The 15,567-nt window shown below is 42.8% G+C and overlaps 1 protein-coding gene across 1 annotated transcript in view; it reads left to right on the plus strand.

Annotated features, from left to right (window-relative positions):
• Window positions 1-1,254: 1,254 nt before the first annotated feature.
• ptprq (protein tyrosine phosphatase receptor type Q) overlaps window positions 1,255-15,567 on the plus strand; it is a 50,147-nt gene continuing 35,834 nt past the window's right edge. Inside the window, exons 1-22 of the mRNA XM_030053550.1 lie at window positions 1,255-1,376; window positions 1,934-2,000; window positions 2,246-2,371; window positions 2,512-2,656; window positions 2,826-3,110; window positions 3,223-3,440; window positions 4,152-4,332; window positions 4,437-4,811; window positions 4,911-5,222; window positions 5,891-6,184; window positions 6,308-6,607; window positions 7,226-7,356; window positions 7,723-7,852; window positions 7,963-8,116; window positions 8,286-8,392; window positions 8,951-9,048; window positions 9,576-9,744; window positions 9,975-10,235; window positions 10,361-10,521; window positions 12,940-13,051; window positions 14,013-14,118; window positions 14,421-14,532. Of these exons, the coding sequence (XP_029909410.1) occupies window positions 1,255-1,376; window positions 1,934-2,000; window positions 2,246-2,371; window positions 2,512-2,656; window positions 2,826-3,110; window positions 3,223-3,440; window positions 4,152-4,332; window positions 4,437-4,811; window positions 4,911-5,222; window positions 5,891-6,184; window positions 6,308-6,607; window positions 7,226-7,356; window positions 7,723-7,852; window positions 7,963-8,116; window positions 8,286-8,392; window positions 8,951-9,048; window positions 9,576-9,744; window positions 9,975-10,235; window positions 10,361-10,521; window positions 12,940-13,051; window positions 14,013-14,118; window positions 14,421-14,532 (3,966 nt within the window). The remainder of the gene's footprint in view (window positions 1,377-1,933; window positions 2,001-2,245; window positions 2,372-2,511; window positions 2,657-2,825; window positions 3,111-3,222; window positions 3,441-4,151; window positions 4,333-4,436; window positions 4,812-4,910; window positions 5,223-5,890; window positions 6,185-6,307; window positions 6,608-7,225; window positions 7,357-7,722; window positions 7,853-7,962; window positions 8,117-8,285; window positions 8,393-8,950; window positions 9,049-9,575; window positions 9,745-9,974; window positions 10,236-10,360; window positions 10,522-12,939; window positions 13,052-14,012; window positions 14,119-14,420; window positions 14,533-15,567) is intronic.

The following is a 15,567-nucleotide window of genomic DNA, read 5'->3' on the forward strand; positions in this document are numbered from 1 at the left end:
ATGGAGGGCTTAGATACAGAATGAGAGTGAGTGAGTGAGAGAGAGAGAAAGAGAGAGAGAGAGAGAGAGAGATTTGGGATGTAAAAAGATTGGGGTGGGATCAGGATTGTACAGTACTTATGGATAAGCATAAAAAAACAGCCATGTCCTATTTTGTGTGTATCACTGTAGTACGTTTTACCTGTCTGACCTTGAGTGATAGTAATGGAGAGACGTAATACATAACAGAGAGATGTAAAGTGGGAGATTGTTTTCAACTAGTTATGTGTGCACTTCAAATGTTATTATCTTTCAGACCTGCTGTGCCATCCCAGTCTGCTGTCTAGTGCTTTCGACTGAATGTTAGGATGCCATTAGCCTACTATTCTACTGTATATGAATACTTTATATCGCCTTGTTCCAGCTTGTTCAGGCCATTGTTTTATTTTTATATCTGCAGTTGTGTGCAAACAATGTATGTGCATAATGGTTTGTTCTAGCAGAACAATATAGCTTTTGTACAAATAAAAGTTTTATGTAATGCTTTGTCCCCTTAGGGAAGTTTAATCAGTTACTAATATGTGATCCTTGCCCTTTATTGTATCTGTATTTTGAAATAGGATAGGCAAATAAAAGATTCAACAGTGTCTTTGTTTGTCTCGAGATTGTAAGACTTCATGTTCTACTGTCTGCGACTGCAGTACTTAATATGGTGCAGAGCTTCAGTTTACACCATGGAAAGACAACACTGTATGTGGCCCCATGACCTGTAATGTCTCCTTCACACAGCCTCCCCCAATTCATCATTTTCTACAGCACACACACACACACACATGCACACTCCTGATTCAGCATCTATAGTGCTGACGTGTTTGTGCTGCACCTCTGCAAGGTTATTGCTGTGTGGGAGTCACTTCTTAATAACAGCACCCCTTGCTGGAGTCGGCTCTCTGTCTGTCAATCATTTCTCCCTCTCACATTCCTCACATTCCGCATGGGCCAGTGGCTCCACCACACCCCACAACCAATCCACACACGTGCACGCACATACACACACACACACACACACACACACACACACACTCCACTCGACCTGGATCATCAGTTTGGAGCGCATGCACATCACAGGGGGAAAGAGGAGCACATTAAAGCAAGATCTTGTATGGTTGACTGGCTGTCCAGACGCATGAAGCTGGTGACTTTGTCAACAGAGCACGTCTCAATTTCTCTCAAAGCTTCAGTCTCATCCCTTATCCCTCCGTTCTCCCCTTCATTATGCCCCACATCCCCAGTCTCCCCACCTCTCCTGTCCTGAGGAGCCCAGCTTTGGAGTGGCTCTGGGCCCAGGTTGTCATGGCGACCTGCTCTTATCCCAACAAAGAGCCAGAACAAATTGGGTTGGAGGCAAACGTGCACAACCTCTCTCTCTCTCTCTCTCTCTCTCTCTCTCTCTCTCTCTCTCTCTCACTTTTTTCTCCACCCTTCACATACACACGCATACGCGCGTGCGCACGCAGACACACACTCACTCACACACACACACACACACACACACACACACACACACACACACACACACACAAATACCACCCGCCCTCCACATAAGGCTCCGCTTCTCGAGAAAGTGCCACTGAACGCTGACTCTTGTGCGCGCTAAATTCAAAGCCCAGGTTCTGCGTAAACTGGAGTTCCACTCAAATTAAGACTGAAGATAGACATGCACGGTAAAAAATCTACTTGCACTTATCACAGCTATAGCCCAGCCATTGTTTTTCCACACGTTGTCTTGATTTCAAACCTCAAGTCACAGTTGTGGGTCTGTGCCAAACCAAGTGGGACTTTCCATGATGGATGTTTTGGGGTTTTCCTGTACCTAATGGCACTATACACCGCTATGATTACTTGTTACTTTGTCTGGATTCGACCGTATTGATACCGTTCGCAGTCTGTTTAGATGGAGTGACCTCACATTTCCTATGGGCGGAACAGAGCACCTGTGGTTGCTTGCGAGTTTATGTCAGGTAAGAAATGCATTACTTTCAATCTTGAGGCAAAGCAGTTTATAGGTCAACATTTGCACAAGCAATACCAAACTCTAAGATTTATCCTGAACGGGATATTGTAACACTACCTGATAGAGCTGAGACACACATGGCAGAAAAAATCATTTAATTTGGTTTCTGTGACATGGCATTAGAAATGGAATACTAAAATGTAATCCCTTTAGGCCTGTTCAACAAATATCTGCCTTTATCTCCCTCCTCAGGTGGTCTTGCTCACCTGTGAACAGAATTCAGTCCCTGTTGTGGTTGAGGTTGTGTTTCAGCCCTTCCCCTCTGGTCAAGATCCAGAGGTCTACAAGGTCTCCTGCAGGACTCCAAGCAGCTATACGGTCAGTAGACAATTTATGCTGCATTTGTAAGGGGACTATGGCAGAGTTTAAATTATTCTGGTCTGAGTGTGATTAGTTCTGAGGGGTAGAGGTTTTATTTCGTTTTTCATGTCTCTCTCTTTCTCACGCCAACTCTGCAGGTGTTAGTGGATCCCATTGATCACTCAGCATGCTCCCCTGACTGCAAGTTGTTGTTGCAACTGGTTGAGGATCCAGGAGGATATAACATCACACTGAGAGCCAACAGAAATGAAACCACACTGGATGCAAAAACCTTTCACCTCAGTGAGTCTGTGACCTCTGACCCTGAATAGCAAATGCCTGTGGTGAAAAACGACAAGGAAAAATGACATGCTTGATTAGAGTGATTCATAGTGAGCTTTTAAGGTTGATAAAACAGGACTCCTCTCCTCTGCTCTCTCCTATCCTCTGCTGTTTCTGAATTTGTGTCTAGTTCCAGTCTCCCTCGCCTCCCTCCATGTATACACCACAACCACCACTGCCGTCCTCACCTGGAAACTTCAAAGCGGACAACACCTCTCAACACTCAGCCTGTTTAACACTCACACACAATCCGTCACACACATCCTCCACATAAATTCATCAGAGACTCAGTCCCAGTACACAGTCAAAGGTCTTCAGTCCGGCACACGCTACAAAGCCACAGTTGTGGTGACCACAGCCCTCGCAAGCCTTCATGTAACCTTGATACAGAGTCTCACTATTGGCATGGAAACAGGTAAAAGAAACACACAATCTCACACACACTTAACCACAAGTTGACCATCAACTTTAGGACTGACTGACTGTTATTGGAGCGGAAATTGTTCTGATCCAGTTTCTGTCTCCAGCTCACTGCCCAGCTGGCTGGTTAGCAAATTGGAGGAGCTGCTACACTTTGAGAAGGAGAAGCTTGGCCTGGAGCAGTGCCCAGCAAAGTTGCAGAGACCTGGCAGCAGGAGGTCACCTGGCTGACCTGCACACCCCGGAAGATCTCATCTTTATGGCTTCACACCTGCTCACCCATAACAGCCTGCTGCTGCTCTGGACTGGACTCAATGACCAAGAGGTAGCCTTGCAGCAGACACATAATTAGGGCTAGGCGATATATCAGTGTTATATTGATAAAATGATATGACACTGCAGTATCGCCATGGATTTTGGATGTCATGATATAACTGTCTTTTCTTTATTTTAACACTGCAATACAGTAAAGAATGCAACTTCTTAGACTGTTCTAGTTCTGTTTGATTGTTCATCATGTCCCCATTACTAATGTCTCTTTTTTCAAAAAATCTTGCATGTAAATGTCTTCTGAAAGCAATAATACACATCTTTACAATGTTTTCACAATATTGATATTGAGGTATTGGGTCAAATATATTGTGGTATTTGATTTTGTCTGTATTATTCTGACCTGCACATGATCATTAAATCTGAAACAATGTAATAGCTGGGAATCTCCTCTGTTACAACGTAACAAATCTCAACTTTATTTTAACTTGATTTGACACAGTGCCAGAGACAGGTTGTGTGATGGTAATCCATCAGGGCACAGCAGTGGAAAAGTGGCTATTGAAGTCCTAATGAGCAGTAGTGGTGTTTATTTGGAATGCAATGAGCTTGCGATGTGGAGTTTACTCTATAAACAGGAAAAGCTCCAAGGCATCAGTTACTGCTTAGAGGAGTTTGTTTTTAATACTTTAAATCTGATGACTGTGCAGCTGATACTGTCTGTTAGTGTGTGTTCACATAATCTCTTTCCTCTGTTATTCCACAGGAGGAGGGTCAACCTCACTGGACTGATGGCTCGGCCTACAACTTGACCAGCTCTGTGACATCATTGCTGCCAGCCAATCAGACGGATTGTTATGCCTTTCAGAAGAACGCCACGGGACCAGGATACTTTCTCACTCCGTTCTTCTGTAACATCCCCTTACCCTTCATCTGCCAGTACAAGAGTAAATAACCAAGACTAAACACTAACTAACCATATTATATGTGAACATATCTTTGCATTTTGTTCTCATATCATTTTCTGATGTTGCTTGTCTCTCTGCTACAGTCCCCCTCGTTCCTGCCTCATTCTCCCTCGACCTGGTTCAGGTCACAGAGCAAGAAGTAGAGCTTCGCTGGAGTGACCTCTCACCCCTGAACTCACTTGACCACTCTCCTTCTCAGATTTTCCTCCAGTACCAAGAGGAGGCAAGGGGAAAGCCAGGACCAAGAGAGGAGGATAGAAGCAGGAAGAGAAATAGGAAACTAATAAGCGAGGGTGAAAAGGGGGCACAGAGGCACAGCAGTGTTCCTGTGTCCCTCTCATCTAGAGGTGTGACTGTGGCAGGCCTGTCCCCTGGGAGTGTCTACTCTTTCAGCCTTAGAGCCTCTCACCTTTCTGGTTCCTCCTGGAGCCTTGGTCCAACTCGCACCGCCTATACTAGTGAGTCACACACTTAGACACCCACAGTAAAAACAATAACCTTCATTTTCCACAAAACAAATATAATTTACACATACATTTGCGGTCTGTCTCTCCCAGGACCTCTCCCTCCACAGAATATCACTGTTGGTCCTGTTACAGTCAATCATGTTAGTGTTCAATGGATGCTCCCAGACTCCCAGTATTTCACTGGATGGACTTTCGTTGTACGCTATATGGACATGATGTCAAGACAGGAGAGGATAGTTGGGATGGCCAACATCTCCAGGTCACCTGGAACCGGTGGATTTCAGTCATACACCGCTGTGATTGGAGGGCTGGAGCCTTACAGGAAGTACAAGGTTGGAGTTTTCACAATCACACAGCATGGGACTGAGAGCTGCGGACAGGCACCTCTGACCGTACAAACTGGTAAACAAGTCATGTTAACAACACTGTGAGGAGTACATCTGTGAGAGCATATACTTATACTTATTGTTTTCCTACAAATATATACAAACATATATTTAAAAATAAAGTTTTAATTCACCTCTTTAGGTTCTGAAATGCATTGCTGCATGTTCAGTATATGAGTGATGGCAAATTTCTCATAACATACTGGCAACTTCACATGGATTCGCATAGTGTTTTCAAAGAATTCATAAGGTTTGGTCTGAATTGCAAAGACAGCCACAGGAAAGTTGAGTTACCTGATTTACAACTTGTCTGTGTAATCAAATTCACTCATCTGGGATTGCAAGTAGGGCTGCATGATGCTGGCTATAATTATGATCTGGATTATGTTGCTAGGTATAACAATTATCAATTACACATTCATCTTATTCATCTCCAATATTAGGAGAAGCATTTTTTTTATTTTCCTCTTTGTGCATCTTCACTTTTACTATTAAACTTACTTAAACTAGCTGCCATCCAGAGTGACCTTACGCTGTTACATCACTCTAAAAGTATAAGTGATTCTGTATTCTACAATTAATAATTGTTGGAACTAAAATTGTGATAAATGATGATAAAGGTTGAAACTGAAACAAACAACAAGGCCAGCTGACCTCTGATAATGAGCTCTGTGTCTCTGTCAGCGGTGAGTCCCCCTAGTGGTCTGGTGGTGTGGAGCGCTGGGGGAAACCTGACAGCCTGTTGGACCAGTCCATCTGATGACCCTCCAGATGGTTATTATATCACATCCCACCCACTCAACCACCCCAGCACAACTGCATTGTGGATAAACCAGTCGAATCCTAGTGCACTCTGGGTAAATGGGTCTGTATGTGTTGTTCTGGGCACATTCACTCCAGGCCAGACCTATGAAGTGGGAGTGGTGTCATTGCAAGGACAAGACAAGAGCCAGGGGACCAGAATCGTACACACCACAGGTAGAACAAACACACATAATGCTTCTATCAGTGCAGTTGAATAGTTTCTTTCAGCATGCTTTTTTGGTTTGATGTCCTTGTCCATCTTGCTTTCTCTCTCTGTGTGTTTGTACCTGCTTGCAGAACCATGGCCAGTGCAGGTCGCAATCCCTCTTTCAGTGGGCACAGACTCTGCACAAGTGTATGTCCAGCGTCCACAGCTTGGTCTGGTTGATGGTGTGAGGGTGTGTGTGTGTCAAGGAGTGTGTAATGATGCGTGTGATGGAGTGTGCGACTATAGGTGTGACTGGCATAGCCTCTATCCCGGCACTCGCACAGTAACCGTTAGCAACCTGAGTCCAGGATCAGAATACCAACTGAGGGTGTATAGCACCAGCCAAGAGCAGACGGGACCCCCGTACTACGCCCAGCCCTTCAGAACAAGTGAGTTGCCTGGGCTAATAAAGTCACTTCTGCATTCACACACATCGCAAATGCCTCCAACCTCTAACTCCCAGGCGTTATCATAACAGCTTGTCTTGACTACATGAGCAGCTCCCTACGCAGAGGGTCCACCTTAACACTCCTATTTGGCTATATCCTTAGTAAACATGGCTACACTGACAACACAAAGATATAAAGATATTCAGCTCTTTACACCCAGACTTTCACAATCAGCATTTTTATAGATTTGCTTTAATGTGATTTTTTTTCCCCTGCTTGTTTTCACTGATATTTTTACCTTCCATTCTCATTGTCCTGCTTTGTGGAGCCTTCTTTTTTATGATTACATGAGTTTTGGTTTGAGTGCTTGCAGATTTTGCCTGTATTTGATTGTTAAATCACTTTGGTGTATGCTTCTTTAAAAGAGTGTAAATAAGATTTGTTATTATTGTAGTTATAGAAATTTAACAGTTGTTTCTATTCTATTTTCAGGGAAGTCAGGCATCGTGGCACAATCACATGGTTTTTAAATATTGTTAAACCAAAGCTGAGTAGTATGTTCAATTTGTTTGAAGAGTAATTACAGTATGCGATGTGTGATATGGTTTTCGAATGTAGGCCTCGCCCCTCCCAGCAATGTGAGGGAGGGTGTGGTGACGGACACTTCCACTGAGCTTCTCTGGGATCCAGCTCAAGGACAGTCTGACAGCTACGAGGTCATCTGCTTCAACTGTGACCATTCACTCATGGTAACCTAAAAATTCATTAAAAAAGTAGACTGTTTTTCGTAACCCAGTCTGATGTGAAAGTTTCATTTATTGCCTGAAGGTTGAGGAGTAGGCTTATTGAAGTTTGGATCCAAATTCCTGACCAGCTGGGAAAATATGAGTGGAGGGAGGAAATGAGAAACACTCCCACCCATAGAAATGTCTACTGAATTGTCCTTGAACAGGGCAGTTAATCACCGGCTGCTCATGTAGTCAAGACTGTTTTTACATTAATTACATCAGTGTAAATATTTCTGCTGGCTGTCACTGTAAGAATTGTAATATGATTCTTTGGTCATTTTCAAGGTTAAGAATTTTTTTTGTCTTTTTATGCGTGGTGTGGTACAGGTGCAGAAAACGTTCAGTCAGAGTGCAGTGTTTTCTAATCTGACACCAGGAAGACTCTATCACTTCGCAGTACGAACAGAGAAGGAATCCTTCGCAGACAGTCCCCCCGCCACTGTCAACATCACTGCCGGTAAACACACACACACACACACATACAAATACATGCACACACACTTATCCACTTTTCTTCACTGGTTGCCAAGCAGGTTATTTATTTATTTTTTTTTTTTTATGTGTCAGCTCCCAGCCCAGTGGAGGTGTTGATCTTCAATAAAACAACATCCTCCATAGCCATCGGTTGGAGCAAGGTCAGGGGAATTGTTAGTGGATTCATCCTGTTAATGAAAAACAGAACCTCCAATCAAAAGTTGAACCTCTCCGCACAGGAGTCAAGGTTCGTGCCACTTTCATCAACCAATATAATGACCGTTTTAATGAGGGGTAACTATTACAATCTTATGAATTTCAGATGATCCAAACAATCTTTTGTAACAGCGATGACACTGATTACTTATTTGTGCCTCTACAGAAACACTGATTAGACGAACTGTTTATGTTCACAGATCTTACACTTTTGAAGGCCTCGCTCCTGGGAGCCAATACACCATTGAAATGATGAGCACCAGTGGAGAGAAGAGGAGTAAACCTACGACTATTGTCCTTTATACCAGTGAGTTAAAGTTCCTAACACACATACAGAACACACACACCAAATATTAATTGTGTGTGAGAGAGAAATACAGAGACAGGCTGATTTGGCTCACAAATTCATGTAGCTGGAAATTATGAATCATTATTACTAAGTAAAGCAGTGGTCTGTGGGCTGTGGTCGGTAATGTAATGTTTTAAAAATAAACATTTTTGATTTTCATAAGGGGCGCAGGTTCAAGCTTTAAACCATGTCATTCAGGAAATTATGTTGATGTGTATTTGGTTTCAGTGTTATCTTAGTGATAACATTTTATTACATTGTTGTGTTAGAGTAGGATAGTGGTATAAAATAAAACCTTTTTCACTGGAAGATTTTCATAAGGAGTTCAAGGCTAAACCACAAAGTAGAGGAAATGATGTTTATGTGTCTTTGGCTTCAGTGTTTTCCTCCTGGAATACATAAACTCCTTAAAAAGTTAACTTTCATAGCTATGTTCAAATACATGTTACCCAGAATGACCGATGGAAATAATGCTTCAGTAGATGGTGTTACATGATATTTGGCGTTTCTGTTCAGTTCCAGAGGCGCCACAGGAAGTTGTCCTTGTAGAGCAGGTTGTGACGTCTCTGTTTGTCAGCTGGCGGTCACCCCCGGGGCAGGTGGAGGGGTATAAGGTAGGACACTGGTGCAGCCATTCTCCACCTTAATAATCTAACATTCACAGTAGAACCTTAAAATTAGTTTATCATATTAACTACCAAACAGAGGCACTAATGACGTGTTGATTTCATCTGTTTCATGCGCACTAACAAATGCAAACACACATAAATATACATATTCAAAATGATTTTTTTTGTTTCAGGAAGGAAGCAGTCAGGTTTCACCCGCACCTGTGAGCTCCCAATGAACTCTCTTAACTGTTTGTTGTCTAGCAACCGCTGTCGACACAGCACAGCTTCAGTTACTGGCCTTTTAAAGATGTATGACTTCATTAGAGCCGTGGCCAGGAAAAATGACTAAGCACTCCACACGCACACACATGCAAACCCGCAACATAAAATAAATACATTTATACTAGATGTGCAGCATATGTGAAACCAAAATAGCGCAATATTTTCTGTGGCAACACTTTGACTTTGAATTATTCTTTTGAAACCCTAAAAAATGGTTGTGCTTCTTGGCATGTTTCTGTTCTTCTCAGCTGGTGTTTGGCCTGCTGTCGGCAGACAGGAGATCATGGCATGAGGTGCTTGTCCAGGGTACAAGTTATGAAATCAAGGATTTGATTCCTGGGTCAGACTACGGTGTCAGCATCTGCAGCGTACTCGGCTCAGACACCAGTCAAGCAGTCTACAGAGAGTTCAACACACGTGAGAGACGCACAGCCACACACACACACACACACACACACACACACACACACACACAGGCCTCTTGTACGGTCTTTCTCATGCACCCATAGGTGGGCAGAAAAAGCTGTTTTTGATCTTAATCTTGAGTGCTTCCATAATCACAATGAAGCGCCCACATAATAGAGAGAAAAACATATTATTCTGTGTCTTAAATTACAAAATTGCTTTTGTTGTTTTGTTGTTTTCAGGCCCAGCAGGATTATGTGTCCTCCGTCTGCTTAGCATGAACTCTTCCTCTGCCACTGTGAGCTGGGACAATGCTTTGGGTGAGTTCGACTTTCACAGAGTCACTGTGGCCAACGCATCAGTCACACGCACACTCGCCATCCCCAAGGAGGAGCGGGTTGCCGTGGTTACGGGTCTTGAGGACGGCTGCAGCTACAATGTGAGCGCTGAGAGAGTGAGAGGAGAGTTGTCGGGGAGCGCTGCCTTTTTGACTGTAACCACAGGTAGACGATAGCGCCGGGGCTGCAACAGTCAACGCCTCATTATGTTGGCCTGATTGCCTCTTCATTGAGTTACAGAAACTTTCTCCACCTCTCACTCTATTTCTCCTTTCCATGTCTGTCATGAGTGCCAGCTCGTGTGCGGGGAGTGCGTGTAGTGAATGTGTCTGCACGTGCATTCTCACTACGTTGGGAGCGGTCAGCAGGGTGTGTGAACCAGTACCAAGTGAAACTGTGGCCCAACCAGGGAAATGTCACAGTGCACTCCACACATGATGGATACATTCAGGTACACACTCACATTTACAAACCATACTCAGTCAAATGTTCACTACCTGCCTTTAATAATAAGGGCTTATATGGATTAACATTATTACTCATTAACCCAATAAACTAAGCATAGAAACCGGCAATATTTGTAGTCCTCGAGGGATGATGTCAAGTTTAAGCGTCTGTGCCTCAGTTGCCTTCACACACATAAATGCCATCAGTGAGGTGTGGACAATGGGGGGAGGGGACTGCTACTGTAGAGCCCACGATGTATACCGTAGATTTAGTTATGATAGGGAACACATGTGCATACACACCCACAAACATGGTCTCTTTTCCCATTGAACAAAGTCCCGCCTCATACCGACTCTTCTCAGCTATCAGGTGTCAGATACCCACCCAGTGTAACCTTACACACCACACACACACATACACACATAGAAAGCACACAGTTGAGTAATAGAACTCATTATTTATTAGGCAGGCCTCATGAGCTCAAGTCTGAATCATTCATTTGGTTAAGCAGCTCTCCCTAGAGAAAGAGGAAGAGAAAGAGAGGATGAAGAGGCCCTCACTGGCTAACCACTAATATATGGAATATATCTCAAGACCAAGATTCTCCATCATCTTTTGCCCGGACAACTAACCCCGTGACGTACACTGTCTCCACTAACCAGCCAGCCTGTTAACTTCTGGATCACTTCTATCCAGCTCATTGGATTAACCTGTATACCGCCGCTAACCCACATGTACTAACAGCAGGTCCATCAGCACTGGCCAGGCCTCTGTTACTGAGCCCTGCTGTGTCTAACTAAATCTAACTCTGCTGTCCAACATGGCCCTCTCTCATACCTTGCTTCTTATACTCTGCTTGGGACAGGCACACGCACAGGTAAGAACTCAAGACAGACATCAGTGTGCATTCACTCAGGTATACGCTCAGATATTCAATACTTTATTGGTATGCCAAGATAAAGTTGATGGGAATTTGTCTTAGTGCATCTGGGGACAGGATATCAAATATGCACAAATGTGTAAGAACCCACAAGAGCTGAAGAAAAAAATAAATAAATACACTGTAAAACCAATAAATAGATCATAAAACATAAAGGTCTGTGTGCTTCAGTGCTTGAGTTCAAATACTGACTGGTTTGTGAGTAGGTGCTATTCCTGAAGTGGGAAGTTCTGCATCGGATGCGTCTACCTGAAGGGAGGCGTATCAAGCAGGGTGTCTGCATATCCGTAAGAAGTTTTAAATTCTATTTAGTGTATATTACACCTTAACAGTCATTAAAACGTCTTAAATTTGAATTTCCACAATTTCCTTAATTTCCATTCCACATAAACATGTTATCTTTTCATTTCTTTCTGTTAAAATTTGACAAGCTCTAATGTGTGAAATTTAACACTTCTGATGTTGCAAAACACTGAACCTGCCGCTGAACCTAATCCTTTCTTTATATTGACACGCTACACTTAACCACTTGGGAAAATGCCTCTTGCAGATTACTCACTTCATACATTCTTATGTATGTTTATATGCACATAAAACACCAAATTATTAGAGAAATCCACAAATATCCATGGACTCAGCCTAACTGATTTTTTTTCTACCTGCGTCTAGATATCTAAGCTAAAAACAGTCTGTTAAAATCATATTGTCTATTACCAAACATATTTCTACCTGAAACTGACCTCGGCACAAGACCAAATATATCACACTTACCTTTACGCTTACCTGCAATACCCATTTGAATAGGCTGATTTTTTTTTCCAAAAAATTGTCTCAAATTTTGTTAAACTGTACCTTGAAAAAGTCAAAAAAGCATTAAATGCAACTTGCTGATACCTGCAGACACCCTGATGAAGATAGGCACGCAGTACACACACACAGAAGTCAGTTTAATCTCCTGTCTCACATATCCACATATTGTAGGTGTAGTTGCTGCGGCTGCTGCCAAATAAAATGAACGGCATGCATACGTAGAGAAGTAAAGAGATGTAAAATATGACAGGTCTGATGCATTATCAGTCTGCATGCAGCTATCATAGGTGCAGGGGAATACCTGATATCTCAAGCATTTTAAACAGTTGCAGATGGTTGCAGACAGACATGCACTCAGATGAAAAGCCTTCATTTTATTTTGACATGACATCGGTGCAGCATGGGTAAGACTGCCAGTCACACTGACAGACTGACAGGGAGTGACTTGCTGTCCATTCTGGGCAACTTCAGTCACCAGATGCCATATTGCTACCAGAAGTTAGGGTTTTTCGACTTCTAGGTCTAGGTCAAGTTTTAATACAGTGAAGATTAAGTGCCTCATAGGTTAAATGTGACCTCGTTAGGTTTAAGGTTTAAGGATTGCCCTCGACTGTAGCATGACTGCTGAGGTTTGTGATGTCGTGTGTGTTTCCGTGGGTTGCTGTTCCCCAGGCTGATGTGGTCAGTGTGAGTCCAGGAACACAGTACATGGTCACCGTCAGTGCAGCTGCCTCCTCCAAAATGGGCCCCGCAGTCAGCCGCATGGTTGACAACAATGAGGGTGGTGAGATATACACACACGCATGCACAGGCGATCTGCAGTTCTTATTGTTGTGTGTTGTACTTGTAAAGGGTTTGGGTGTTCTCTTGTGCCCCCTGCTGTTAAATTCACTCTCCGTGTATCACACACACACACGCACACACACACATGCACGCACTCACAGACATCTGTACCAATTCCTGTTCCTCAGCTTGTGTATGTGTGTGTTTGTGTGTGTGTGTATGCAAGTGCACATTCATTTAAGCATGTGTGTGTTTGTGTGTGTGTTTGTGTGTGTGTTTGTGTGTGTGTGTGTGTGTGTGTGTGTGTGTGTGTTTCCCTTCCCCGTTTAATTCCTCTGAGGTAACTTTAGCCTGGGCTTTTGAACCGCAGGATGAATGGGTCCGCAGTGAATGTCAGTGAAATGCCACTGCTGTGTGAGGCCTTATTCATCAGAGTTTGGTCTCAAACACACACACAGACACACACACACACACACACACACACACACACACACACACACACACACACATAGCACATACACACATACCAAGGATTAGGCCACTGCAGACAACAACACTGTTCATCTTAAGGCACTATTAAGATGCTTAGTTGAGTTCTGACAGTTGTTGCTTTTATAAAAGATTGACATAGAATTTATGCCTTATTGATGTTATTGTATACAGTGTGTATGCGTGTGTGTGTGTTTGTGTGTGTGTTTGAGAGAGAAAGGGAGAGAGAGAGGAAGAGAAGGAGGATGCTTGTTAACTTGATTCAACCTCATGTCACACATATATGGGATGTGCTTTAGCCCACTGAGACACCAGTTTGCTTGAGGTCTGATGGGTAGTATACACTTATTTTAAACATATTTACTATATATAGGTACCTGGATAAATACAGATATTCATATCCCTGGTATTTAACAGCTCTCCTCTCCTCTCCTCTCCTCTCCTCTCCTCTCCTCTCCTCTCCTCTCCTCCAGTTGGTCCACCTACAGGCCTAGAAGGAGAGAGCGTGGGCTCTAATGGCATCCTTCTCTCCTGGATGATGCCAGATACTTCTTGGAAGATTCTGGGATATGTCATAAGGTAGTCTGACGCAGGATTTGTCTGTATCTCTTTGTTTGAGACAATGAATGTTATTGTTTTCAAATTCTTCCAGTGATGTACTTTTGGACCTGAATCGAACTGGATGCAGAATGTGCTATGCCATGTGCTTTTATTCTCCCTAAAACTCCTTCATCCTGATGATCATGGGAGGCGCTAGATCAGCTCAATAATAATAATAATGATAATAATAATAATAACTTTGATTTATATAGCGCCTTTCAAAACACCCAAGGACGCTTTACAAAACACAGCAAAAGATAAGATCTGATTTCTTTTTATAGGTACAAGGAGGTGTGTCCTTACCCAGATTCCCACTTCACATTTGTGACCAATCTGGATGCACCAGAGACCCTGCTAAATACCCTCACCCCAGGCTCTACATACAGCATTCAGGTAACATACAGATATACAGGTGACAAATGAAAGGAAAAAACAACATAAAGTGTCTTAGTTTAGTTATGTGTATTTACTCCACATATATACAGGTAATCTTAATCAACTCCGTGCCAAACAATAATATTCACTGAAAATGTGCTGTAATATGACTGTTGAGACTAATGCTATATATCAGCTGGTATATCAGCTCATCACAAGTATATTAGTACCAGTGTATATTTTGGCTGATATGTCAAAATGAGTTGGCAGCCATATGAGTTGGCAGAGAAGTGCATCATAGCTGAGCACATGGTGAGCACATGGCAGATGTGTTAAAATGTTGAAAGGTTTAATATGATTGCCAAATTTGATTATTCTTTGCTATAAATGTGTGTTTTCACATATAAAAAATGTCAGGGGTGTCCCAGGGACTCAGAGTGTAGAGTGTGTACCATTTGAAGCAAACATGCCAAAAAACAGGGCCAAACATTGAACAACATTGAATTGCTAATATATTCCATCAATATTTTTGGGGGGGACATTTTTGGAGGGCCTGAACATTGGGGGGGACTTGTACCTCTCAATGTATATGGGCGTTTGGGCCTTGCAAAAAAATCATTTAAAAAAAATGTTCAATGTATTATTATGGGAGGTGTTTTGCTCCCAAACAATGTTGATATCAGATCCAAAATCCATTATCATTTAGGCTGTAATAATTTTATAACACAGTGCGTGGATGTGTCCAGCTAGAGCAGATCCCATGGGACCAGGCTCTATTCTCTTGATCTGGCTGAATAATTGATCCTGATTGAATTATTGATCAGGTAAACAGATATATGGATCGCCCCTGGCTCTTTCCACTCTCTGTTGTCATTGAGCTTGAATGTGATCACGCTTATTAGTTTTCTGAATTCATTAACCCACAGTGACCTTCATAGAGAGATGGACTATGAGAGCAACACACACAGAGGGATTATTCCTGCATGTATCTGTGCGTGCGTGTGTGTGTGTGTGTGTGTGTGTGTATCATATTACTCCCTCTGACCCTGTGTG

Source organism: Myripristis murdjan, chromosome 6, assembly GCF_902150065.1.
Source record: "Myripristis murdjan chromosome 6, fMyrMur1.1, whole genome shotgun sequence".
In the NCBI taxonomy this organism is placed as follows: domain Eukaryota; kingdom Metazoa; phylum Chordata; class Actinopteri; order Holocentriformes; family Holocentridae; genus Myripristis; species Myripristis murdjan.